The following is a 27,901-nucleotide window of genomic DNA, read 5'->3' on the forward strand; positions in this document are numbered from 1 at the left end:
CACAGTTCAGATTCCTTCTGGGGGAGGCACTGAGAATCCCCTGATAACCCAAATTCTCCAAATCTTTTAGGCCTTGAGAGAGTCACGGAGAGCAAGAAGGAGGAAACGGTCCTAAGCCCAAGTTGTGTTTCTCATTAGGGGGTTGTCCACTCTGAGGTGGACTTTACCCATCCTGATTCCTAGATGGAGACTTGGGACGTCAGAAGTGTGGAAGTTCAATTTCAAAGGCCCCAGTAGGATGTGAGGGGACTGAGTGGAGAAGGATGGGTAGTCTGGGGAGAGGGTGAAGTGGCCTGCCTACAATATCCTGAGGTATGTACTCCAGGGATGCATTTGGGACATGTACATACGGGTACATATTGGGACATGCAAACCAGAGAGCAAAAGCCACTGGAGTGCTGCAGCCCATTAAGCACTTCATACCGGCTGGCTTTTCCCAGTCCTACAGGCATTTTAAGGACCAGATGCTCCACTGTTAGAGGGGCAGGGCCTCTATCAGGCCCTAGGATGCTTTTGGGAGAATTAGAAAAAGATTCCCAACTTGGGAAATGAGGCATAGGATGGATTTCAGGTTGCACCTGTCTCTTGGGCAAGGTCAAGTGCTATGCGGACCCTGCAGCCCAGAAAAAAAAACCGTGGGGCTCACGGCTCATGTATGAACTGGGCTTCAGCCTTTTCATCTGTAAAAGGTGAGACTGTATTACACCTTCCCAGATCCTTTCCAGATCGATGCCTCGTGCATCTGTGATCCCAGGGACAAATTGTCACCCAGACTGAAAGCTGCTCTTTCCCAGCTACTTCTCACCTTGCAGAGAGAGAGATGTGGGGGTGAAAGGGGAGGGGGAGTGTGTGTGTGTGTGTGTGTGTGTGGGGGGGGGGAACACTGGGTGTGCGATTGTTTGGTCCAAAGAGCCCTGGACAAGGAGCGTGTATTTTTCTGGCTTAGTTTTTGAGCCTCAGTTTTCACCTCTGAAAAATGGAGCGAACCTAATAGGAGAGCAATGTTGTGGGGACTTAAACAACTTTGCCAGGTGAAATCGCCAGGCAAGGAGTGGGTGCTTCACAAAATGTTTGCGGATCCGAAGAGGGTTTGGTTGGTTGGGAAGGTTCTAAAGAGTGTGTGTGCCCGGACCTAGGCGCAAGGTCTGGTTTTCAGGACGCACGGCTTCGGGGACCCCCAGCGGAGTTAGACCTTCAGCTCTGCGGCGACTGCCGCCTCCTCGGCCCCGGCCCGCCGAGGGTTAACGAGAAAGCCCCACGCCCCCTTTGACGGCGTAGAGCCCACCTCGCAGAATTTGAAAAGGCGGCCCTGGAGAGGCGTGGGCGCCCCCCGGACACTTTCAGCTCGGACCCGGGCTCGCCGGCTCGCTCGCTCTTCTCCGGGCGCGGGCGGCAGGTCTGGTCCCGCCGCGGGTGCGCTCCCCACGGTTCCCGCGCCGGGGGCTCCGGGTCCCCGCAGGCAGCCGCGCAAGATGAAGCTGGCTCTCTTTCTGCCCTGGGCGTGCTGCTGCCTCTGCGGGTCGGCGCTGGCCACCGGCTTCCTCTACCCCTTCCCGGCCGCAGCCCTGCAGCAGCACGGCTACCCCGAGCCGGGCGCCGGCTCCCCGGGCAGCGGCTACGGGGGCCGCCGGTGAGTGGCGAGGCCGGCGGGGCCTGGGGGCACGGGCCGTAGGAGGCTGGGAGTTCGGGGCGGTGGAGCACAGGGGGCTGGGGACTTCGGGGTGTCGGGGGCTGGGGACAAGGACGGTGGGGCGGCGGTGCCTGGGGGCTGAGGACGCGGGGTGGTCAGTGCCTGGGGCTGAGGACAGGAGGGGGGGCTGCAGGCGCGGGGCCCGCCCTCTCCTCCTTGCTCTCCCAGCCTTCTCGCCTGTGGCTGGCGGCTGCGAGCGGAGGTGGCGGAAACCCGCGGCGGGGCGAGGCGGGGGCCGGGCGGGCTGCGGTTGGGTGGCTGGGTCCCCGGACGCCCGCCGGCTCACGTGGCGCCGCCGCGCTCACCTGCACGGCCGCGGCTTTGTGTTGGGCAACACGTTCCCGGGTTGCCAATGCCGTGCGTCCGGGTCCCCGCCCTCCTGCCGGCTGCCCGGGGACGCCGGAGGGTCATTGTGTCCGGTCCTTGGGCGGGGTCCGTGGAGGAACCTCGGCCGCGGCTCCTCAGCCACCTGGAGACTCTACCCTGCTCCGCTGGGATGGATCCGCGGCGGGTCCAAGGAGCCGGTCACAGCCCGCGGCGCCCGGACCGCGGCGGCCTCCTCCTCCGCCGGCAGGTGGCGCCCCGGCCACTCCAGCGAAGCTTGGGGCAGCGTCTCCTCTCACCGCGATCGAATTCCCCAAGAAAACGCGGCAGCACGCAAGGAAAAGCTGCCAAAACGCCTCCTTCGCGCAAGTCACTCGAAATTAGCTTTTCCCCATTGAAGAATCATTACGATTCACCCGGCTGTAGCTCTCTAGAACACACAACCTGCATTCGTACCATCCATCTCTTTGAAGCTAAAACCACTCCAGCGTGAACTATTAGATGATTACCTTTCCTTTAACGGAGGAAATTGAGGCCAAGAGAGAGGTCCCATTGGCGACTCAGGACGGACCTCCTATATGCTTCCTCCAAATTCGTGCTTTCTGGCTCCCTCCTGCTTTGTTGCTATGGAGGAAGGCAAGAGACAGACCCCAAATCTTTTTCTGCTTGTACTAGTATTTACCAAACCTGGGAGGGCGACCAAGTTGAATTCTGGCAGTGCCTTATAGGAAGGAGACAGGGATATTTTGTGCTGGGAAGAACATACACTTAATGGCTGGATAAGGCGAGACTCAGAAAAGCTTATAAAAACGCTTCTGGAAAACTTTGCACGAAATTTTATTTCCCCTGTTCTGTTTGGAAATACTTACCCAAAGCTTCTATTCTCCAAACGCCCTCAGTAGTGTGGCCTCTGCACAATTCCATATGAGAATAGTCTGAAAAATAAGCTTTTCAAGTTGCAGAATGATAGGTATAGCATGATCTCATTTATGAAAAAAAACCCAAAACACTCTGATTTCTGTCTAGGTATATAAGTGCCTGGACAAAATACGTTTGTAAGAAACCATTTTCCATGGTTACCTATGTGGAGAGACCTGGAACTGGGGGTGGGAGGGGAGAGAGTAAAAGAAAACTTCCATTTTCCCCCTCTGCCTGTGTCTTGTTTGCATGTGTTGCAAGGAGCGGATATTCATGCATTACTTTTGTAATTAAAAAATGTGGGAAGGACCCTCCCCACCCCCCCAGCTCCTGCAGCTTGGAATATGCACTCTGAAAGGAGCTGAAGTGATGTCCATGAAGGCAGTGAATGACTGAAGATGGGGGTTCTGGTGTTTGGTGGGCTGGGACTTGGGGACCTTTGCAGAAACTTGGAAGGGATTGCTTTAGCAGAGACCCAAAAGGCCCTAGCCAGTTTGGCTCAGTGGAGTGAGCATCAGCCCAAGGACTAAAGAGTCATGGGTTCGATTCCAGTCAAGGGCACATCAGTATGTTTCTCTCTTTCTCTGTCTCTCCCCCTCCTTTCTACTCTCTCTAAAAATCAATGGAAAAATATCCTCGAGTGAGAATTAAAAAAAAAAAAAAGAATGAGAGAAACCCAAACAAATGTGGCAGTCTTCCAGAACTCTCTCCGTCAGATTGGGAGCAGGGAGAAAGCATAATTAGGTTCAGGGAGGATCTGGATGAATTTGTAGAAAGTAGGATACTAGGAGGTGTTAAGGAGGCTTGGGGCAGGTTCCAGATGCTTGAGATTGAGGCTTCAGAGCATGACTGAGCCCTTCCACACGAAGCCCAGTGGGCATTGCAGGCTTGAGCCACCAGTCACAGGTGGTCCATGCCCTTGAAATTCAAGAGCCCCAGAGGCAGACAGCTTGGGGACAGTGTTTGGCCTGGTGCCCTTCACAGCTCTGGCTTTGTACGTGTGTTTACAGTGGCTTGGTCTCAGTTGACAGGCAAAGCAACAGAGCTGTTTTTGACAGATAGCCTTCCTTTTATTTCATGATATTGTTCCTGTTGGTATCTGATTTTTGTACATTATCTCTCTCTCTCTCTCTCTCTCTCTCTCTCTCTCTCTCTCTCTCTCTCTCTCTCTGAATGTGCCTACCCTCCTGGCCAGGAGTCTGGGTCTGAAATGTGTTGGGAGCATCTTGCCTTTGCTCTGTTCATCTCCATCAGAAGCCCTTTGTTTAAGCTATTTTGGCAAAGAGGACCCCAGTTCCTCAGAGGACTGTTTCCAGTAGAATCTTGCAGAGCTGGCCCTGGCTGGTGTGGCTCAGTTGGTTGAATGTTGTCCTGTGCACCAGAAGGTTGCCAGTTTGATTCCCAGTCAGGGCGCATGCTCAGGTTGGGCTCTATCCCCTGTGGGGTGTGTGTGCAGGAGGCAGCCCATCGATATTCCACTCACATCAATGTTTCTCTTTCTCGCTCTCTAAAATGCAATAATAATAATAAAAAAAATCTTGCAGAGCTGTTCAGATGCCAAATAAAAGCTGAAGGGAAATACAACATTAATTGCCCGGAGGCCTGCACTAAGGACTGAGTCCCCCCAACTCCCTGCCCCAGTGCCCCAGTTCTTCCATTCTACCCTAGTAAAGACAATACACTTGTGACACTCTTTAAAGTATTCAAGTCTCACTCCTCCCCTCCCCCCTCCTACAGTTGTTTATTAAGGGTCTTGTCTGCTGTCTCCTCATCTCTATGTCTAACCTGAAAGGAGCCAAAACAGCAGCAGGCGATCAGGGCTCAGGACACAAGGAGTAAGACCAAAGCAGGGCCTGTATCCCTTTCGTGGAGCACATCTCCCAGCTGGAGGAGGGAGAAGTTTTAATTTGGATAAGAGAGAAAGTTTTAATATTACTTCTTAGAGAGTGCTCTTCTAACTAAGAGCTGTGGGACCTGCCAGATTTCAGCAGAGGAGGGAATGAATATGTCCAGAGAGAAGGTCTGTGGGCCAGGGGACAGAGGACAGTTTCTTTTTGCTTAGAGCTGGGTCTAGAAGGAGGCAGGGGATTGGGTGGTTGCTTCCCCTTGGCCCTGAAAAAGGCACTCATTCCACAGACCACTTACTCCTATACAGGGCCTAAGGCCCGAGGACAGATGGAAGTTACATACTGTAGGGCTAAATAGGCTGTGAATCAAGCGAATGATGGTTAAAGAAGTAGGTTCAGTAAGTTCCGTCCTCCAGAATATACCTTCACAATGGCCTGGAAGGCAGATGCAAATGAGGAAATCTTACTCCCTTAGAATTCTGCTCTGGAAGATGTCTGCAGAGGGAGGGCTGCCCTGGCCCATCTTCAGCCCTGGATTCCTCTCACACTGTGAGGGTGATGCACAGACGTACAGACTCCTTAACCTGCATGTCCAACTTCAGTCCCTACCCCTTAGACTAGAAGTGGGCATACGGTCTGTGGGGCCTGCCCTTGAAGGATGGCCTGGGAAAAATGGCCCTGGCTTTGGGTTTGGGAGCCCGAGCCCCCAGAGCTGGGTCTAGAGGAGGCAGGGGATTGGGTGGTTGCTTCCTTTTGGCCCCACAGACTCATCATTTCACAGGAGGAGCACAGCGAGAGCAGGCAAGAGCAGGGTCCTCCCAAGTGTAGGACCCAGGCAGAGCCGCTCTGTGGGCCTAAGGGCCACTGCTTCTCTTACCGCAGTGGGGTGGGTGCTTCTGGCTCTGCCCCTAATTAATAATGTGAACTGGCATGTGTTCCTTAACCTCCTTGAGCCCCAGTCTGTCTGATGAGTACCCCATGGATTCGGGGTATGAGGCTTGCTGGGAGGGCATGTGCACAAGGTGTGGAGAACAGAAAGGGGTACACAGATGCTGGGTTTGCAAAATGCAGATCTGGCCTCATTCCTTTTGGCCCTCACTCTTTAGCCTTCCTCACTGTGATCAGAAGAGTCCAAGCTGTTTAGCCACAAGTGCAGGCCCTTCTCCAGCTCACACAGCCACCTTTTGGCCCCCTTTGCTGCAGGCCACCCCTCCTCCTCCAGCCTGGCTCGCTGCAGGTCATCCAGGTGTGCTCTCGCTCCAAGTCACACCTTCCATGATGCTGATATAAATGAATAAGTAGCAATTTCTCTGAACCCTCACCAGGCGAGTGTTAGTTTCATCCTGTCCTTTATCTGCATGAACCTGCCATTCTCACCACACCTTTTGAGGCTGCCTACTCCTTCACTACCACTCCCCATCCCGCCATTATTTTGGACACCCAAAAGTTCAGGTGTGTGGCTCACCAATGCCCAGTGACCGCTGGACTGGATAGTCCTTTGTTGTGGGGTTGTCCTGTGCATTGCATAATGTTCAGCAGCAGCTAAATGCTGTAGCTCACCCCCACCTCCCAGCTGTGAAAACCAGAATGTCTCCAGACACTGTCAGGTGTCCCCTGAAGGACAAAATCACACCCATTAAGAAACATTGTTCTCTCTGAAGTCAAGCATTTTGATTTGGGGACACTTAAAGATATTTTATTTAAATTGTTTTCAATTGATATTTTCAAGCTTACACACAAGTAGAGAGTAAATAAACCCTTGCCCTAGCCGGTCTGGCTTGGTGGATAGAGCCTCGGCCTGTGGACTGAAGGGTCCCTGGTTCGATTCCAGTCAGGGACATGTGTCTGGGTTGCTGGCTTGATCTTCAAGGGGCGTGCAGGAGTCAGCCGATTAATGATTCTCCCTCATCACTGGTGTTTCCATCTCTCTTCCTCTCCCTTCCTCTCTGAAATCAATAAAAATATATTAAAATAAAATAAAATAAATCCTCATGGACCCTCACTGGGATTTGCCAACCATTACATTTTGCCACTTATTTTACCCCATCGCAAATACTTGTTGCCTGTGTGTGTGTGTGTGTAGTATTTTAAAGCACATTCCAGACTTTATGTTCATTTCACGGGTAATACTCATATACACCTGATCCCTTATCACCATGCCATTACCACATCTAACAAACTCACAGTCATCCCTTACTACTACTACCACCACCATTCCTACTATTCCTTTTTATTCCTTATTATTGGCTCTAAAATTCAATGCACGTTCATATTTCTTCAATTGTCAAAAAACACGCCATGTTTCTTTATTGTTAGTTTGTTCATATCTGGATCTAAATAAAGTCCACTTACTCGTTGTTGTATCTCCTAATGTAGAAGTGTCCTCACTCGTTAAAAAGAATGCCTTTTCCCCGTAACATTGACTTGTTGAAGAGGCCAGTTGTCCTATAGAAGGCCCATGTTCTAGATTTGTCTGATTGCTTCCAGGTGGTGTAATTTGATATTCTACTCCCTGTATCTCTTTTATAATGAAGATTAGATGTAAAGGTTTGATTAGATTTAATATCTCTTTTTTTGGGGGGCGGGGGCGGGAGCAAGAATGCTTCATACCTACATACAATTTATTACACAATCAAAATGTGCTATGAACTGAATGTGCTCCCCCCAAATTCATGTATTGAAGCCTAACCCCAGTGTGATGGCATTGGTGGTAGGGGCTTTGGAAGGCGATTAGGTCTAGATGAGGTCATGAGGATGGGCCCCCATGATGGAATTAGCGTCTTCATATGAAGAGGAAGAAAGACCAGAGGGTCCCACCCCCTCTCTTTTTTTCTCTCTGCCCCGTGAAGACACAGAAAGAAGGCAGTTGTCTCCAAGCCAGGAAAAGGGCCCTCACGAGGAACGGAATCTACCAGGACCTTGACCTTGGACTTCCCAGCCTCCAGATCTGAGAAATAAATGTCTGTGCTTAAGCCACCCAGCCTACCATATTTTGTTGTGGCAGCCCGAGGTGACTAATACAGGAGGACATGATGTCTTTTTCTGGAAAGCTGGGTGTTAAATATTCACCAGAGCACTGCTGTCTAGGTTTCCTTCTCCATCTCTCTCTTTTCCTTGCAATTTATTGCTTGAAGAACTACGCCTGATGGGGTTTTCCTTGTTCAGGAGTTTGTTGATTATATCCTCATGGTGCCTGTTAACCTGTTCTTCTCTCCTCCGTTATTTCCAGAAAACGAGAAATTGGATAGAGAGGCTTGATTGGATTTTGGTCTCTTCCCTTGCTCCTCCTCTTCCTTCTCATCTTCCTCTGATTATTATTGTTATTATTATTATTTTGTCAAAATTACCTACCTGTTTGGTTGTATAGTATTATTCAATCAAGAATCATCTCAGGAATCCCACAATGTCTGGTCATCAGAGCGTTCCCTCTTGCCATGCGTTGATGATCTTTGCCTACATCATTATTTCAGTAAGGGCTGCAAAATGGTCCTATTTTAATTCTGACATTTCTTTTTTCATTTAGTTACTGGAATACTTGTATAAATAATTTTATGATTATTTACTATTTGTAGGTAGCCATGTTTTGAATTAGTTCTTGGCTTATCTTTTCATTGTTTCTTTTTGCACATGTAAGGGTGTGCGTGCATAGATGTGTGAGTGTGTATGTGCCTCCTCCCTGTCCTATACAGAGGTGGCGTATTAGTTATGCTGTCCTGCCCTGGGCTCTTTCTTTTTGCTTTACAATGTGCTATGGAGATTGCTCTATATCAGGGCATTTCTACCTTCTGCACCCGTATTTTTTTCTCAGTTTAAAATACTGTGGCTAAAATACACGTAACAAAATTTGCCATCTTACTCATCTTTAAGTGTACAGTTAAGTGGTATTAAACACATTCATAGTGTTGTGCAACCGTCAGCACCTTCCACTCCACAACTTCTCATGTCTCCAGCATTCATTTGCCAGCTCCGCAGTTCTGGGGGCTGTGAATGACTAGTTTATTCAGCTCGCCCCCTACTGAGAGACGGTGTGTTGTTTTAGCCGTTTGTGTCACATACAGTGCCACATTGTATGCTATTGTGCATTATTCATTTCATATTTTTTCAAGTGAATCCGTAGGATACATTTTTTTTAAAAAGTGGGTGGAAAGGTAAATGCGTACATAATTCTGTTAGCGTCAAATCACCCCCTAGAGGAGTTCTACCATTTTACATCCCCATCGGCAGGTTTTCCTAGGAGCTACGTTTTTTTTTGTTTTTTTTTTTTTTTATTTTATTTTTTTATTGCTTAAAGTATTACAAAGGGTATTACATATGTGTCCATTTTATCCCCCCGCCCTAGACAGTCCCCTAGCCTCCCCTATCCCCCAATGTCTTATGTCCACTGGTTATGCTTATATGCATGCATACAAGTCCTTTAGTTGATCTCTTACCCCCCTACCTCCTGCCCCGCAACCCTCCCCGGCCTTCCTGCTGCAGTTTGACAATCTGTTTGAGGCAGCTCTGCCTCTGTATCTATTATTGTTCAAAAGTTTATAATGGTCTCTATTATCCATGAATGAGTGAGATCATGTGGTATTTTTCCTTCATTGACTGGCTTATTTCACTTAGCATAATGCTCTCCAGTTCCATCCATGACGTTGCAAATGGTAAGAGTTCCTTCCTTTTTAGAGCAGCATAGTATTCCATCGTGTAGATGTACCACAGTTTTCTAATCCATTCATCTACTGATGGGCACTTAGGCTGTTTCCAAATCTTAGCTATGGTGAATTGTGCTGCTATGAACATAGGGGTGCATATATCCTTTCTGATTGGTGTTTCTGGTTTCTTGGGATATATTCCTAGAAGTGGGATCACAGGGTCAAATGGGAGTTCCATTTTCAGTTTTTTAAGGAAACTCCATACTGTCTTCCATAGTGGCTGCACCAGTCTGCATTCCCACCAGCAGTGCACAAGTGTTCCTTTTTCTCCACATCCTCTCCAGCACTTGTCGTTTGTTGATTTGTTGATGATAGCCAGTCTGACAGGTGTGAGATGGTACCTCATTGTTGTTTTGATTTGCATCTCTCGGATGATTAGTGACTTTGAGCATGTTTTCATATGTCTCTTGGCTTTCTGAATGTCCTCTTTTGAAAGGTGTCTATTTAGGTCCTTTGCCCATTTTTTGATTGGATTGTTTATCTTCCTTTTGTTAAGTTGTATGAGTTCCCTATAAATTTTGGAGATTAGGCCCTTATCAGATATGACATTGGCAAATATGTTTTCCCACACAGTGGGTTTTCTCGTTGTTTTGTTGATGGTTTCTTTTGCTGTGCAGAAGCTTTTTATTTTGATGTAGTCCCATTTGTTCATTTTCTCTTTCGTTTCAAGTGTCCTAAGAGCTGTATCAGTGAAGAAATTGCTTCGGCATATGTCTGAGATTTTGTTGCCTTTGGATTCTTCTAGAATTTTTATGGTTTCCTGTCGTACATTTAAGTCCTTTATCCATTTTGAGTTTATTTTTGTGTATGGTGTAAGTTGGTGGTCTAGTTTCATTTTCTTGCATATATCTGTCCAATTTTCCCAACACCATTTATTGAAGAGACTATCTTGGCTCCATTGTATGTTCTTGCCTCCTTTGTCAAATATTAATTGAGCATATTGGTTCGGGCCGATTTCTGGGCTCTCTATTCTATTCCATTGATCTATATGCCTATTCTTGTGCCAGTACCAGGCAGTTTTGAGAACAGTGGCTTTGTAATACATCTTGATATCTGGTATTGAGATCCCACCGACTTTGGTCTTTTTCAGGATTGCTGCAGCTATTCGGGGTCTTTTTTTATTCCAGATGAATTTTTGGAGAGTTCGTTCTAGATCTCTGAAGTATGCCGTTGGTATTTTAATGGGAAGTGCGTTGAATTTATAGATTGCTTTGGGTAGTATGGACATTTTAATGATGTTGATTCTACCAATCCATGAACACGGTATGTTCTTCCATCTGTTTATGTCTTCCTCTATATCTTTTTTCAACGTCCTGTAGTTTTCTGAGTAGAGGTCTTTTACCTCTTTAGTTAAGTTTATTCCTAGGTAGCTTAGTTTTTTTGGTTCGATGGTTATATTTTTATTGATTTCAGAGAGGAAGAGAAAGGGAGAGAGAGATAGAAACATCAATGATGAGAGAGAATCATTGTTCGGCCTCCTCCTGCACATCCTCTACTGGGGATCGAGCCCGCAACCCAGGCATGTGCCCCTGACCGGAATCAAACCTGGGACCCTTGAGTCTATAGGCTGACGCTCTATACACTGAGCCAAACTGGCTAGGGCCCTAGGAGCTACATTTTGAAGAAGCCATTTAGCGATGCTGGGTCAAAATGGCCTTTCGGGGATGAGCATAGTCTTCCTTGGCCTATGCCTTGCAAGCTTGGGCCACTCCTAACATTTGCAGAGCCCGGGGCTGGGGTACAGATGAAGGACCACATCCTGTATTTCTAAATATTTAAAAGTCATAAATCAAGCTTATAAACTGTAAAATAGATTCTGTCATTGACCTTGACAGACATGCCCTCCTAATGACCCGGGGGTCCAGTCTCACAGTTGGAACTCCTGGCTTCCTTGACGTTTGTGCGGACTCAGTGACTCAGGGAGAGTCACCCTTCACTTTCCTTCCTGTCTCACCTTGCCCCTGGCTCGCACACATCGGGGACACTCAGGCCCCAGTTCAGGCTCCTCCCCTAACCCTAACAGCTGTCACTTGGCCTTACCTTACGCTCAGCTGTTGGGGGAGGGAATTCCAGGCCCCTGGGGACCTACACTTGGTCTCCAAGGGGACTGTGGGCTCTGGGGGGTTATGTCCCCTTGGCCCCACAGTCTCTGTGCCATGTGGGGAGGGGTGTGGCTGGAGGGGGGCCAGATGGGGTCTTTGAAAGCACAGCACCGAGAGTGGGGCTCCTCTTGCCCAGGTTTAAGGCAGTTCTGTGTAAATGTCACCTCTAGGGAGGTGTGGAGGGTCTCAGCATGGAGTGAGGACATGTGTACCTCACATCCTCCGAAGCTGGATGAGCTTTTCCCTGATGTCCTTAGTCATAGAGGCTTCAGTCCCCTGTGTGGCTGGTGGGAAGGGTTGCACATGTGAGGGCGTGCCCACTCGCACACCTTGGAGTTGCAGGGAGGGGTGCAAGGGTGCTTGTGAGGGTCTGCACTTGCTTTACTAGTGTCCCTGTGCCCAAGGGAGCACACGTGAAGCAGGACACAGATGACAGGTCAAGAGACAGAGGCGTCAGAAACAAGGGAAAAAGCTATGTAGTTTAGTACTTTAAAAAATATATATATTTTATTGATTTCAGAGAGGAAGGGAGAGTTAGAGAGACATCAATGATGAGAGAGAACCTTCGATCGGTTGCCTCCCACACCCCGCACACTGGGGATGGAGCCTGCAACCTGGGCATGTGCCCCTGACCGGAATCGAACCCGGGACCCTTCAGTCTGCAGGCCAGTGCTCTGTGCACTGAGCCAAATCAGCCAGGACTAGTTCAGTACTTTTAATGGCACTTTTCCCCAGCTTTTCAAACGAGAGGCCTGCATTTGTGCTCCACAAACTTCTTTGCCGGTCTTGCTCCCAGGCTTTGGGAGCAGCATCCCCTAAACAGCAGAGTGCTGACCTGACGGATCCCCGGGGAGATAAAAGAATGGGAGGTGCAGGCCTATCCATGACGCAGGAAGTCCAGGGCCCAGAGGTGTGTTTTAATGGCCTCCTAGGTGCTGTTTGGTGCAGCCGGGTTGAGGAAGCACCGCCTGGAGGACGGAGCAGCTTGGGATTCTTTCATCATGACCCACAGTAAGAAATACCTTTTATATGGTGACTGAGCACGCCTGCCGCGCATGCAGGCGTCCACATCTGAAACAGGTTTCACGAAATAATGCTTACTGTTACCATATGTGAGACTCTCTTCTTTATTGTATTCTATCTAGTTCATAAAAAAGTGCTTGCCAAGACTCAGAAAATTGATTCCACAGCCCTTCTGGGTTAAGACCTGCCGTGGGAGACCCCACTCCCTGGGGCAGCGCAGGGGTCTCTTCACCTCCCGCGCTTTCCAGTTCCCTCGCTGGGCCCTCCCGACTCTGTCTGACTCTGCACTCTCTTTCTTGTTGTGTCAGTGGAGCTAAGGTGCTCGGTGGGTCCCTTCCCCACCCCGAATGCCTCTCCCATACCTGGCTCCACCCTCCCCTGTGCAGCCTTCTTTCAGGAAGTCTTTGGACCCCTGCTCTGTCCACCTCCGTGAGCAGCTCCCTGTGCCTCTTGTGCCTGTGGTTGTTTGTGGTGTGGGCACTGAGAACTCACTTCCCCCTTCCCGCCCCCGCGGGTGGACCCATTTCTTCTACCTGTTGATGCCCAGCATGGCCCTGACCAGCCCACCTGGGGCATGAATGCATGAGCCTCACTGCCCACCACCCACGCCGGCCTCTTGGGAACATGCGCTTATCCAGGCCAGGCATCTAACCAGCCACCCACGCTTCACCTGACCCACAGTCGGCAGGCTGGAGCTGGGGACTCAAACGGGAGGGCAGGGCCACTGCCCTGCGGCCTGCTGTCTACGTGGCACTGGGGGTAGCGAGAGGACTGATAATTCAGACCCAGCCTCTGCCCTGATTAGCTCAGAGACTGGTTGGGGAAGGCAGACTTGTGAACAAGTGTGGAATTTGATGTGACATAGATGTGTATGAAGTGGGGCGGGTAAGCAATTACTTGTCCAGGACAGTTAGGGTATGTGTGAGTTCGGATGTCTTTGCCATCAGTTTTCTCCACTGTAAAATGGGGATGATCATAGTATCATCTGCAGTATCAACTTCATAAAGTTGTCCTAGGGCTTAAATGAATTAACCAAGTGCTTAGGAAAACATGTAGTCAACACTATTAGGGCTAGGGATGTGTAGAGTGCTAATGTGCCTTGCAAAGACTGGGAAGATAGGAGGTTTCACAACATGGAAGGTCACGGATGGTGTTCCAGACTCCATACTTTGGGAAGCGCTGGCCTAGTGGACTAGGCTATATGCCAAGGACTCCCACAGGAGGCATGTTTTAAGTAGGTCTTGTAGGATGAGCAGGGTGTTCTCAACAGTGACTGGGGAGTGCATTTTGGACAGACAGAATACCATAAGGGCTGGGAGGTATGACAGTGCCTGACATGTGGTTAGTGCAGTTGAGTTCAGAATGACTGGACCATGGCCCTGGCCAGGTAGCTCAGTTACAGCCTTGTCCTGATATGCCAAGGTTGTGGGTTCCATCTCCGGTCAGGGCACATACAAGAATCAACTAATGAATGCATAAATAAGTGGAACAACAAATCGAAGGTTCTAAAAAAAAAAAAAAATAATACTGGACCATGGGCTGCAGGCAGGCAGGGTGGGGGCAGGGCAGACTAGACTTGGGAGCCTGCAGGCAAAGCCCCTTTTCTGCCGCGCTAAGGAGCTTGGGCTTTATATTGAGTCAGGATTATAGTGGGCCAGTGCCAGCTTTGCTGGTCGGGGAGAGATGGGGCAAAGAAGAAGAGGCAGAGGGGGGAAGCGCGCTAACAGTGTCGGGAGACTTGAGGTGGGGCAGAGCAGTGGGGGTGGAGCAGCGGGGAGATGAGTGCTCAGTCTGTGCAGCTGGCAGCACCTGGCCCCGGTGGATGGGCAGGGCCAGGTTGCAGACTGGAAGCTTCTGTCCCTTCCCAGTGCTCGGGGGATGCTGGGGGCCAGCTGCTTTGCTCCTTGGAACACTGTAAAGACTGCAGTGTTTCTCAGCTTTGAAAAGGCAGAACAGCACGGTGTTCACGCACCCTGTGTTTTTGTAAAATGCTTGTTTTTCCCTTCATGGGTTTTGTAGCCTAATTTTATTTTTTCTTGTCCATAATTATTACTATAATGTAGCCTAATTTTAATATCTAGCCCCTGGCTTGCACATATCAGGTACTCTACCGCTGCGTATTGAATGAATGAATGAACAAATGCCTTGATCTCTCTCCTCTGGGAAACTGAGGTCATGGCCTCTGCTCCCATTCAGGTCTGTTGCTCTGAGGGGTCCTGGAGAGCGGTCCTTGTCTGTGCTTTGTCCCCAACAGGACAGCTCTGGGAGCCACGGTAAGAGGAGCCAGGGAGGCCACCAGCATTAGGGGTTTCTGTTTTTTCTTTTGAAGTAGGAAAGAGGGGAGTTTTCCTGAAAATCACACGGACTGGCCTTTTCATAAGGCCCCGCGGTTTTCTGAATCTCCTCTCCCTTCATCTCTCTCTCCTCTCCCCCACCCCAGCTTGTCTGTTATTTTAAAATCCATTCCCAGAGAAACAATTCCTATGGCAATAAGAACACCACTCCAGGCTTCTCTTGGCTTGCACTGGTCCGACACTTCATTGCCGCTTCGAGAGTGTGTGAGCTGGATCCCGACCAACTCTGCCTGGGGCAGGGGAATAGAGTAACAATAACTAACTGTTAGAGGATTTTCGGGGATCCTGCAGCCGATCCTATGGAAGTAGGCACTCGGCACACTGTTCTCTCCGAGGAGTCCGGGGTCCCAGCCTTTCTTGTCTGGTCTTCCTTTTCTTGCCTCCCAGCAGCCAGGGTCGATGTTTCTCTTTGGTGGCCTGTACGAGACCACCTTGAAAAGAGCTGGACCCCATCCAGGTTAATTCTGTAACACTCAGAGAGAGAGGTGTGGGCTCCCACCACCCGCGCCTCGCTGTCTGCCCCACCCCCACTGCCTCCAGGGTGATCTGCAAAGGTCAGAGCTGGCCAGGCTGCTGCTGACCTTTGCCAGCTCCTGCTTCCCAGGACAGAGGACATCCGACAGACATCCGGAGCTTGTTCGTCAGGTGTTAATGGGACTTATGAGAAGAAGGTTGTGAACCAGGTTCAAGAGTTTCCTTCATAAAGAGGGAGGGTGTGAAGAGCAGCTCTGGAACCAGGCTCCCTGGGTCTGGGTCCCTGCTCTGGTGGCCCTGACCGAGTCACCTGACCTCTCTGTGCCTCAGTGTCCCCATCTATAAAATGGGGTGATCAATGGGGTATTTACTTCATCAGGTCATTCTGGGGCTTAAACAAGTTACTGTTAATGAAGTGCTTAGAACAATACATAGTAAACACTGTGCAGCCTCATAAAATGAAAAAAGCTTTCCCAGAATGGGCAGTGTGCTGACGGGCCTTGCAAAGCTTGGGAAATGGGGCATTTCACAGCCATCTAAGGCCACCAGGTCCTTTTCCCGGGGTGTTTCATGAAAGTGGTGTTCTACGATGCGCTCTGGGAAGCTCTGGCTTAGTGGGTCAAGGTTAAACACCTCAGCAACTACAGGGCCTTTGCCCTGCAGGAGCTGGTCCAAAGCTCTCGCTCTCTCACCAGGGTCATTTCCAACCTCGCCCTGTAGTTGCCCACCTGGTGCTTTGGGGAAGCCAGAGAAATACAGAATCCGGGTTCCTGTTGATTTTTCAGAATCCCTGCTCAGGTTTTCAAGACTTCGAGTGAAGGGTGGGGGCAGTCCTATCTCCCAGTGGAACCACAGCCACTGGGGAGTGAGCACAAAGGTTCGCCCCAGAATTTGACTGGGGAGCAGGTTAGAGGGTCTGGAGGCCCTGAGATGCCCATAGAGCGGTCAGGGGCTGAGGAGTTCTGAGGAGTTTCCTGTCCTAGGCGGGTATGACAGCCAAGGGAACCCCAAGTACTTCTTCTGGCGTGCCTCCTGCAGCCAGCCTGTCAAGCCGGACTTCCCTTCATTGATTCGGTGCCTCACAGGTAACATGAAACTAATAGGATTGGGCTGAGATTAAATGAGGAAATGGGTTAAATATGCAGACTAATTATTACTCAGCCGTTTCTGCTCACTGGATGAAGGCCCTGCTTTATAGCTCCCTCACCCCACTTTTACCTTTCTGAACAAGATGGGGAGTGAGGTGCCAAACCCTTGTGGAAGGGTGTGTGTGTGGGGGTGTGTAAGTTGTTTGCACCCACTGCTAGTGACTAGCTTTGGTTTACAGCCCAAACAGTTGATGTCTTTGTCTGGTCCCATCCCTTCCTTGTTCTGGAAGGGCAGGGACTGCGTGGTATTAGCTGAGAAGCCCCCTAGCTCCCAGCAGAGGGTCTTGCTTGGAGCCATTATGAAAGGATCAGGCTTCCCTCTTCCCCAGGGTGTAGCCTCTGGAATCCCAGGGCCTGCCGCTGCCAATTCGGCCACCCTGCTGGCCCTTGGAGGCGCCAGGGCCTGCCTGCCACACACCCAGTCGCACTTGGAAAGCCTTTGAGAGAAGGTGGCAGTTTCTTTCCGATTTGGCTCCCTCTGTCTGTGCCCGGCCAGTTGCCTCTGGCATCTGACATTTTTGTCATTCCTGCTCCCTTGGAAGGCTTATCTAGGAAATCGGCACTTCCCTCTTCCTGCCTCTTTGTGATTGATTTGGCCACACGGCTGATTCTATGCGGATTCTCTGGCTCTCAGAGGTCTCAGCCTGCCCAGGCACCCCCCACCCCCCCATTTCTGGGGTGATGAAATTCTGGGCCTCTAAAGGGTTTGCCAGGCTTTTCCTTTCTTTTGTCCCACAGATGATGGTAATAATTAGCTCAGTCCCTGAAACTTCGTGCAAGAGCTCTGAACATGAAGATGAACAGGTGGGAGCGCCTCCTACCTCAGGGGCCTGGAGGGAGTTCTATCTCCTTGTCTCTCTGGGTTCTCTGCTCACCACCAAGGTTGTCTCTTAACCTCAAGCTGCTTCCTGCCTTGACCAGTCTTTGTTTTCTCTCGGGCTAGCTAACTTCTTTTTTTTTTTTTAAATTTTTTAAAATATATTTTATTGATTTTTTACAGAGAGGAAGGGAGAGGGATAGAGAGTTAGAAACATCGATGAGAGAGAAACATCGATCAGCTGCCTCCTGCACACCTGCTACTGTGGATGTGCCCGCAACCAAGGTACATGCCCTTGACCGGAATCGAACCCAGGACCCTTCAGTCTCCAGGCCGACACTCTATCCACTGAGCCAAACCGGCTAGGGCTCAGGCTAGCTAACTTCTGCTCAAAGCTCAGAGATCAGCTTAAACATCACACATGCAGGGAAACTTTTGCTGTCCCCTAAGGTAAGGTTAAGCCTCTTTGTTAAATGCCCTCAGAGCTTGCTCTCTGACTTAGAAGCTCATGATAACTGCAAGTCAATCCTATAATTAATTGATTAATAATTAGTTATCTACCCCAAGGCTGTAAGTTCTCTGAGGGCAGGGAGCCCACCTGTCTTATTTGGTGCTGTATCTCGAGGCTATTGCAGAGTGCCTGGATAACAGAGAGTATCTGGGAAAGGAATAACCCCTTTGTAAGCTGTATTAGTTTCGTATTGCTGCTGTAACAAATGTCCATACACTTTGTGACTTAAAACAACACAAATTGATTATCTTATAGTTCTCCAGGTCACACGTCCAAAATGGGTCTCACTGGGCCAAAAGGCGTTCAAAGGACTGATCCTTCTGGAGGTTCCAGGGGAGAATCCGTTTCCTTGCTTTTTCCAGCTTTTAGAAGCTGCTAGCATTCCTTGACTTATAGCTCCTTCCTCTATCTTCAAAAGGCACCCTCCAACCTCTCTTTCCAGCATTTCCTCTCTCTCTGACTCTGATCCTTCTGCCCACCATTTTATAAGGACCGTTGTGATTAGGTTGGGCCCAGGCAGACAATCCAGGATCATTTCCTCACTTCAGGATCCTTATTTGAACTTTAAAAAACACACCATTACTTAATCAAAGCTTCAAAATTCCTTTTCTCGTGCAAGAAAACATATTCACAGGTTCCAGGGAGTCTAGAAAGTGGATGGTGGTTTGGTCCCATTCATATTCATCTTTTCTTCTCTCTTCTCTTCCTCCGTGTCCACCCTGAAAAGGGGCAGACGTTGTGTGGGTCCAGGACATGGTTAAAGATGATGATATCTTCGCCTCACTTCTTGGTTTATAGATGAGACATTTTTTGGCATTAGAGGACCTTGGATTCACCTCCACCTCCTTTACCTCCCCCTCCCAGTTATTAAATCAAGAGCCTAATAATGGACTATGGTTTTTAGACCCTTTGTAAGGCCAGCCATTGTGAGCTGAGGCTAAGTTATTTGTGCCTGTGCCAAGCCAGCTCAGCCAGGTTCGGGGAGCCTGAGAGGGGGCAGTGAAGGATTGAGAAAAGACAGACAAGAGAGAAAAGCTGGGTCTGGGTGGGACGCTGTCCTCTCTGATGGAGAGCTAGCGACAGCGCCACAGCCTGTAAGCCAAGTCTTTATTTTATAGCCGGATTCCAGGAGGCAAAGTAAGGGTGTGGTCAAGATATTTACAGCATATTCGCGGGTTTCGAATCTACTCAATTACATGCATCTAATCAAGCTTTGTTTACTTGATGTACCTCCTGCAGTCTATATCACTCAGCCACGTGGGACCACAGGTTCAGACCATAGGTTCAAGCTTACAACTACAGTGGGGCCTTGACTTACGAGTTTAATTCGTTCCGTGACGAAGCTCGTAACTCAAATTACTCGTATGTCAAATCAAAAAGTCAACGAGTGAGACACGTGATGCTGGGCTGATGTGGTGTTCACTGTGACGTTCGCTGCACCAACTAGCGGTGGGGTATCTGAAGCTGGCTCGTAACCCGAATTTTAGCTCGCAACTCAAAGCAAAAAATCGGCCAAGAGAGGGCTCATATCTGGAAAAACTCATTAGTTGGGACACTTGTAAGTCAAGGCCCCACTGTATAGCCTTTGGCTACAATTGTTCTGGGAGGGCTTTGCCCTCTAAGCTAGGACTTGCACGTGGCTTTGCCATGAGAGAACTGTGCCCTCTCATTAGTCCGAGTCCTGAACCTGTCCAAACGCTGTAGGCACTCTACCATTATCACCCATGTGTCCCTTTCTCCTCCCACCATCAGCAATAACTTATTTCTCCTGAAAACAGCTCTGGACTAGACCATGAGCTGTCAGTTTCTGTTTGGTCTTTCTCTTTCTCCCCAGCATCTGTCTGAGGGGAGTCTGAATGCTGAGCTAAGGGTAGGGAGTGTGTGCTCCTTCGTCTCTCGCTCAGCTTTTCCTGTGCTGGGAAATGCAGTTGAAATGAAAACCAAGGGCCATCTTGACTAGCAGAGCCAAACACAGGAACCTGTGTCCCTCCACACTGGTGTCTCAGGTGGGTGGTGTCCCTATCCAAACCACAGATGGCCCAAAGCATTCCCGAGAGTGAGAACAGTGCTTCAGACTGGCATGACGTGCTCTATAGACTGATGCTAGTTGTATTTTAGTCCAGGTGTTAGCTGTCCATGAGGGGCTGACCATGTGAGCTGACTCTGGTCCTTCTGTGCCTGTTGGTGTGCATGTGGAGAAATCATAGGGACAGCTAGGATTGAGTCACGGTTGTGTTCTAAAGAATATAGAAAGACAAAATCATGAGTGCTTGGAATCTTGGGACACACCAGCAGGGAAGCTTCTGGGAGTCATGGATTGTCCTACTTGGTCATTTCTATCTGCCAATATAGAACCAGAATTAGATTCATGCTGGGTGGGCATCTGCCAGCTGTGTGTAGGTGGGTGGGTAAGTTTAAAAAGGCTCAGCCAAGTTAGGGTGTGGTGGGTGGGCCTGATAGCACAGATCTCATATGCAGAACATTGGAGTCAGGCAAATTTACATCAGAAACTTGGCTCCCCCTCTAGCTGTGGGCAAGTTACTGTTAACATGCATCTGTTTACACATCTGTAAGATGGGACTAATCAAAGCAAGTTCCCGTAGGAGCATTAGTGAGCCGTTTGAATCAATGCTGTGTGTTGCACTTGGAATTCAGTGTGAACAGTGGCCCCTGGTTTGGTCGTGCTGCATTCTGAATTGTGCGGCACCTGGCCGAGTGTCTGCCACTTCCCCCTGGTCCTGTCATGTCTTGCTTTATTCTTGTTTCATGCTCTTGTTCTGCAGCTAGGCTGCATGCCCCATTCTAGATGGCTTTGTCTGCCACGCAGGTATCCCAGGGCCGAACATAGATTGTGGGCTAAAACAATCCCTGCATTACAACAGGACCAACTGGGACACCAGTGTGTTTCCTTTCCAGTCTGAGAAGTCCAAGTCGCTCAGGAGCTCAGGAGCCTGGAGATGCATTTGAATCTGGAACAAACTAGGGAGTGAATAGGGCGCCCAGTGGACCCTGATGTGGTGGTGTGAGGGCCCAGGCAATTGCATGAGCAAGGGGTTTGGCAGGAAAGCCCAGCTTTCTGCCTGGTCATTGGCAGGGAGGTGGTAATGCTGGAAGTCGTCTGCTTGTTGGCCTGGAGCAGCTGCAAGCGGGGACAGCTGTCTCAGCTTTGGACATAGGATCTGCCCTGAGATTAATAACAGAGCCCATGGGGAACAGAGAGGGGCTTGGGTTACTGCACCAGGAAATTCGCCTGCCCTGCTGACAGTGGGTGGGTAGCCTGTAGGATGGATGGCTCCAGGGCCTGGGGGTGCCTGGGCAAGGCAGCTCACCACAGATGGAGCCAAATTCACCCCTTTAGGATGCAAGCCGACCCTCCCAAGAGCTGCTTTCTTTCCGCTGGACCTGAAATCAGCAGGAGCTGATCTCCAAGAGTTGGGAATGGAAACCAAATGTTGGTGTCAGGTAGAGAAAGCTGATGGAAGCCCGTGCCCAGCAGGCCTAGGAGCAGTGGGGGCTCAGGCTCCATGGCCAGCCCAGATGTTTAGGTGAAAGGGGCCTGACGCATTTTCTTAAAACAAAAGAAGGTTTCTTTAAAAAAAAAAAAAATTTAATTATAGATCATTTGGGACATATGGAAAAGTTAAGAGAAAGAATCGTTTATAATTTCATTTTGTAAGTTTTAAATTTTTTATTCTTTTTATTGTGTTAAAGTACACATAATGTAAAATTTACCATCTTAACCACTTTTAAGTGTACATTTCAGTGTATTAAATACATTCACATTGTTGTGCAACCATCACCACCATCCATCTCCAGACTCTTTTCATCTTTCAAAACAGAAAACTTTACCAGTATACCCATTAGAACTAATACCCCCTCCTCCTCCCATCCCCTGGCAACCACATTCTACTCTATGTCTCTCTAAATTTGACTACTCTAGGTACTTCATATAAGAGGAATCATATAATATTTTTTTCTTCAATTGTTAAGGCTGAATAATATTCCATTGTATGGATAGATCACATTTTGTTTATCCATTCATCTTTGTACCTTCTGGCTATTATGAATAATGCTGGCTATGAACATGGATGTACAAATATCTCTTTGAGTCCCTGCTTTCAATTCTTTTGGGTATATAGACCCAGAAATGGAATTGCTAGATCATTGGGTAATTCTATTTTTAAGTTTTTGAGGAACCACCATACTGTTTTTCATAGCGGCTGCACCATTTTACATTCCCATGAACAGTACATAAGCATTCCAGTTTCTCTACATCTTTGGCAACACTTATTTTCTGATTTTTCTTGGATAGTAGCCATCCTAATGGGTGTGAAGTGGTATCTCATTGTGGTTTTGATTTGTATTTTTCCAATGATTCTTAATGTTAAGCATTTTTTCATGTGTTTATGGGCCATTTGTATATCATCTTTGGAGAAATGTCTATTTAAGTCCTTTGCCCATTTTTCAAACAATTGATTTTTAGACAGAGAGAGGAAGGGAAAGGGAGAGAGAGAAACATCCATGTGAGCAAAACATTGATCAGCTACTTTCTGTACTCCCCCCCCCCCCCCCGCCCGGGCCAGAAAGCTGGGCATGTTCCCTGACCAGGAATCAAACTGGCCACCTTTACTAGTAGGTGCGTGGGACAATGTCCAAACAACTGAACCACAACGGCCAGGGCTCCTTTGCCCATTTTAAAATCAGATTTTGTTGTTGTTATTTTAAAAAAAATATATTTTTATTTATTTCAGAGAGGAAGGGAGAGGGAGAGAGAGATAGAAACATAAATGATGAGTGCGAATCATTGATTGGCTACCTTCTGCATGCCCTCCACTAGGGATTGAGCCTGCAACCCAGGCACGTGCCCTTAACTGGAATCGAACCTGGGACCCTTTAGTCCGCATGCCGACGCTCTATCCACTGAGCCAAACCAGCTAGGGCTTGTTGTTGTTATTGAGTTGTAAGTATTTGTTATATATTCTAGATTTTAACCCTTTATTAAATATACGGTTTGCAAATCTTTTCTCCCATTGTGTGGGTTGTCTTTTCACTCGGTTGTGTCTTTTGCTGCACCGAACTTTTAAGTTTGGATGCAGTCCAGTTTATCTATGTTTTCTTTTGTTGCCTGTGCTTTTGGCGTCATATCCAAGAAATCGTTTCGAATCCAATGTCATGAAGCTTTAAAAAATATGATTTTAGAGAGGGAAGGAAAGAGAGAGAAAGAGAGAGAGAGAGAGAGAGAGAGAGAGAGAGAGAGAGAGAGAGAGAGAGAGAGAGAAGAGAGATTGTTCCACTTATTTATGCAGTCGTTGGTTGATTCTTATATGTGCCCTGACTGGAGATGGAACCTACAGCCTTGGTGTATTGGGACAACGCTCTAACTAACTGAGCTGCCCGGCCCGGGCAGGAGGCATTTGCCCTATGTTTTCTTCCATGGTTTGCCGTAAGAGTTTTATTCTTTAGAACATATGTGTAGGTCTGTGATCCATTTAGAGTTAATTTTTGTATATGGTGTAAGGTAAGGGCTCAATTTTATCCTTTGACATATGGCGATCCAATTTTTTCAACACCATTTGTTGAAAAGAATATTCTTTTCCTGTAATTCCATTTTTGAGAGTCATATTTCCTTTTGGTCCTTGTGCTGTGCTTATCTATCGATCTATAATTTTTCAGAGTTGAGATCACATGGGATAGATTAAGGAGGAAGGTCAGTAGACAGTATTTAGTTTCGGAGTCCTGCCTTTTAACACATTTTCCCCAGAAACCTCAATGAAGTGGTCGTCATTCATTCTCTAGATATTCCAGGTGCCCACAGTTTAGGAGGGACTGTCAGTTGTTGAGTGTGCAGAAATGATTCAGAGGGGGTCACTGAACAATTATCACAGGAGGAGCCACAGAGATCTGATAGAGGGATATGGAATAGAGGTAGGAGCGGTGTGGTACCCAGGAAAGCTGGGGAGGCTTCCCAAAGCGGGTGATATTTGAGGTGGCACTTGAAGAAGAGACAGAGGAGGGGAAGGCTGACAACAGGGCGTGTGCAAAGGCTCAACAAGGAGGGGGGAGAGAGTCCTGTGTGGCTTGGACCAGGGTGCTGAAAACCAGAGACGGGCAGCAAGGATGGAGGTGTGAGCCACTTGATAGAAGGCCTGACCTGCCAGGTGGAGAAGCTGTGGTTCACCCTGGAGACCACAAGGAGCCTCTGGAGGCCTGGAAGGAGGGGAGGGACATGGGCCACCAGATGTGATGCACGGTCACAGGTGCAGACAACTGAGGACAAACGCAAGGGACAAATAAGTAAATGAACGAGGGAGTGCTGGACCCACTCTTCTTCAGAAACGGGGGCTCACCGTCCCCCACAGCAGGTCTGTAATTTCCAGGGGTCTTGGAGTGAGGTCCTTGTCTGTGGTTTGTTCCACCAGATCAGCTTTCCAGAAGCCACTTTAAAGAAGCCACGGAGGCCACCAGCTTTAGGGGTCTTTGCTTCTTGCTTTGAAGTGGGAGTGGGTGGAGAAAAGGAAGTTTTCCAGAAAATTCCTTGAGACAGCCTCAATGTAAATATCTGGGAAGGTCTCAGACTGGGAAGCACTTCTCCGAGGCTGGGGAGCTGAGGGCCTGCTGCAGGGGGCTGTGCTGCCCGCCAGACTATGCGGGGAGGGGCCTTGCGGGTGGGCCTCCCGCAGACGCAGACCCCGAGCTCTGCGTCCCTCTCTCCTCCCCATGTGGCTTCAGGGCTCTGTCAGGAGAGCACCCCCCCTCCTCAGGCCTCCTCTTTGGCCTGTGCCCTCTGCCCCCACCCTGCCCCTCAGGACCGATCTATTAATGAAAGCCTTCTGTGGGGAGGTCACGCAGCCTGGCTGTGGTAACAGAGGCCTCACGGGGGACTGGGCAGAGGAAGGAGAGAGGGGGAGGGGGTGGGGAGGGGCAGGGCCCCAGCCCTCAGAGCAGGAGCAGATGGTGAAGAAAAACATGGGCTTGTTTGTCTCTCTGGGGGTCCAGTGCTAGTACAGGATGGAAGTTTCTTTGGTCTCTGCAGTTTGCTTACACACAAGCACATATGGAAGTGTGTGCGGGTGTGGACAGCCCCCTTTGTGCTGGAAGTGCTGAGGCCTGAATGGGGTTCTGGTTATTGTTTGCCTTCCCCAGGGCCTGACTTGGGGGTGTGAATTCAGCCAGGGCCGTGCTGTGACCCACCCCGGCCCTGCATATGCTGGGTGTGTCAGTGAAGGGTCCTGGACAGTGATAGGGGGCTGGTGATGGCGGGACCCAGGAGATTTCAGGAGGAAAGAAGATGCTTCACCTTCCTTGTCAGTCCTTGCAGGTCTCCATCATGCTCTGTGGGAGGAGTGATCTCTGCATCTGGACCCAATTTTAGAGCATTTTACGTCCTGCAGGTTCCAGGTTGGGGCTAAACACTGACCTTTGGAGTTTCAGGCTGACCACGTGTGCTTGGGTTTGTTCCTCATTTTAGGGGCAGGTCTTGGTCCGCCCCCCCCCCCCCCCCCAATACACACAAGAAAAAGGCTGGGAGACCAAAAGGGCCTTGTGGGAGGTGATGTCGCTGGGGTGTGGCTGAGCCAGGACTGGAATTTGGTTTTCTGGCTTCATATCCTGCGTCACCTGCGTCCTTCAGCTTAAGATCTGTATTTGGATGGATGGAGTGGCAGGGTGTAATGGCACGCCGTGCACTGATAGGACGTGTGAGGTATATACGTACATGTACTCCTCTCAGTTACCGAGAGGAGGGCGCATGCCCAGCCGCACAGGACCACCCGGGAGGCACCAGGTTTAGTGGGGAGTTGGAGTGGGGGGTGGAAAAATAGCTTTTGTTGTGGCTTTGGGAGGAAGGAACAGGTGAGGGAGGGGAAGCAGGTTGGGATGGGCTAGTCTGCATCGTTTCAGTGGGCTCTGGGGTTGGAAGGCTGTCCCCAGTTGTCTGGTACCTGGTCCTGGGTCGTTAGGGCAGGGGGTAGTTCTCAGTGGGAGAGCTCCATCAAGAAGGCGGTTGGGGTGTGGACTCTGGCTGGATTGGTTGGTTTGTATTTGAAGAGCGTGCCCTGGGGGCAGGACTGGAGAGGGGGACCCAGTGAGGGAGCAGGAGGGCAAGGCAGGGTGACTCAGGTTGTCCGGAACACGGCGTGTTTGACATGTACATGTAGGGCAGGTGTTAGAGCGTCAGGTTTATAGAAACCAGAAACATAGCTATTACACAGGGTCCTGTGTGTGCCCATCTCTGAGTGTTGCCAGCTTAGAAGCAAGCGAAGATGCAGCTGTTGGGGGTTGGAGGAGCTGGTGAGGCAGGGGCACAGGTTATCGCTATGCAGTTAATTATTTAATTATTTGCTTAATATCTGTGTTCTCTGTTGGACTGTGAGTGTTCTGAGCAGCTTTGTCATGCTCACTCCCGTGCATGTTACATCCTAGATCCGTGGTCGGCAAACTGTGGCTCGCGAGCCACATGCAGCTCTTTGGCCCCTTGAGTGTGGCTCTTCCTAAGCCTTAGGGGTACCCTATTTAAGTTAATAATAATGTACCTACCTATATGGTTTAAGTTTAAAAAAATTGGCTCTCAAAAGAAATTTCAGTTGTTGTACTGTTGATATTTGGCTCTGTTGACTAATAAGTTTTCCGAACACTGTCCTAGATGCCTAACTACAATGGCAAACACTTAAATTGGTGGTTACTACAGTGGGGCCTTGACTTACGAGTGTCCCGACTAACGAGTTTTTTGAGATACGAGCCATCTCTCGGCCGATTTTTTGCTTTGAGTTGCGAGCTAAAATTCGGGTTACGAGCCAGCTTCAGATATCCCACTGCTAGTTGGTGCAGCGAACGCCACAACATCAGCCCAGCATCAAGTGTCTCACTCGTTCACTTTTTGATTTGACATACGAGTAATTTGAGTTACGAGCTCCGTCACCGAACGAATTAAACTCGTAAGTCAAGGCCCCACTGTATGTGCCAAGTGGTGTACTAAGTGTGTTAGGTACATTATTAACTCATTTATTCCTCACAAATGAGCCCATGGGTTAGGTGCTATTATTATCCCAAATTTATAGGGAAGCTGAGGCACAGGGAGGGTGAACAGTTTGTCCCCGGTCACACAGCTAATAGGCGCGGAGCCAGGATTTGAACCCAGGCTGTCCACATCTGTGCCCTTAATCATTGTGCTACCCTACCTCTTGGTGCTTGAGAGTGGAGGTTGAGTGATAAAGGACACACAGATGAGGAGGATGTGGTTCGTCCAGTTGGGGGAGCGCACCCATGTCTGCGCCCATACTGGGTTGTGGGGGTGCACTCTCGGAGTCAAGCTGAGCAGTGTGGGAGCACTGAGGCAGGTGGAGGGATTGGGGAGGAGAGCGGGTCTGAGAGGCACGAGGATATGAGCAGCTGGGGAAGGAAGTCATTAGGCGGAGGGGTGAGAGGTTGCTGTGGGTTTCAGGCAGAACTGAGACGGAGGTGGTGGGGGCGGAGACAGGAGGGGTTCTCCAGGTTGGTGGGAACAGCAGGAGCAGAGGTGCCCTGTGGGCGGGCAGTGGGGCTGGCGCTTTTAAGCCATGTGCACCCATTTCCTGTGTCCCACCCCTAGGTACCTCTTTGCACAGTTCCTTTTTGCATCAGTTGTTTTGAACCACATGCCTTTTGTATTAACTAGGGACCGCATTTCCAAAAACCGGGCTTGTGGTGACCTGGGAGCTCTGACAGGGTGATGAAGGTTTTGACCCAGTTCCCATTTGTCTGAACTGCGCTTCCCTCCCTAGGCCCACCTCCTGGCTGTGTGGGACCCCAAAGATACCCACGTCCTAATCCCCTGAGCCTGCGACTCTGTTACCTTATGTGATAAAGTCACTTTGCAGATGTTATTAAATAAAGGGTCTTTAGAAGAGGGAGGCAGGAGGGTCAGCACGAATAGATGAGACGATGGAAGCAAGAGGTTGGAGTGATGCGAGGAAGGGGCCTCCAGCCAAGGAATGCAGGCGGCTCCTTCAAGAAGTTGGG

General features: G+C 49.4%; 1 protein-coding gene across 2 annotated transcripts in view; it reads left to right on the top strand.

The window, feature by feature from the left end:
• Positions 1–1,301: 1,301 nt before the first annotated feature.
• Positions 1,302–27,901, top strand: part of COL26A1 (collagen type XXVI alpha 1 chain) — a 167,445-nt gene continuing 140,845 nt past the window's right edge. For both annotated transcript variants that reach the window (XM_036310093.1, XM_036310094.1), the window contains exon 1: positions 1,302–1,630. In XM_036310093.1, coding sequence (XP_036165986.1) covers positions 1,473–1,630 — 158 coding nt within the window. In that variant the 5' untranslated portion in view covers positions 1,302–1,472. The remainder of the gene's footprint in view (positions 1,631–27,901) is intronic.

The sequence above is a fragment of the Myotis myotis genome, unplaced genomic scaffold, assembly GCF_014108235.1.
Source record: "Myotis myotis isolate mMyoMyo1 unplaced genomic scaffold, mMyoMyo1.p scaffold_m19_p_5, whole genome shotgun sequence".
NCBI lineage: Eukaryota > Metazoa > Chordata > Mammalia > Chiroptera > Vespertilionidae > Myotis > Myotis myotis.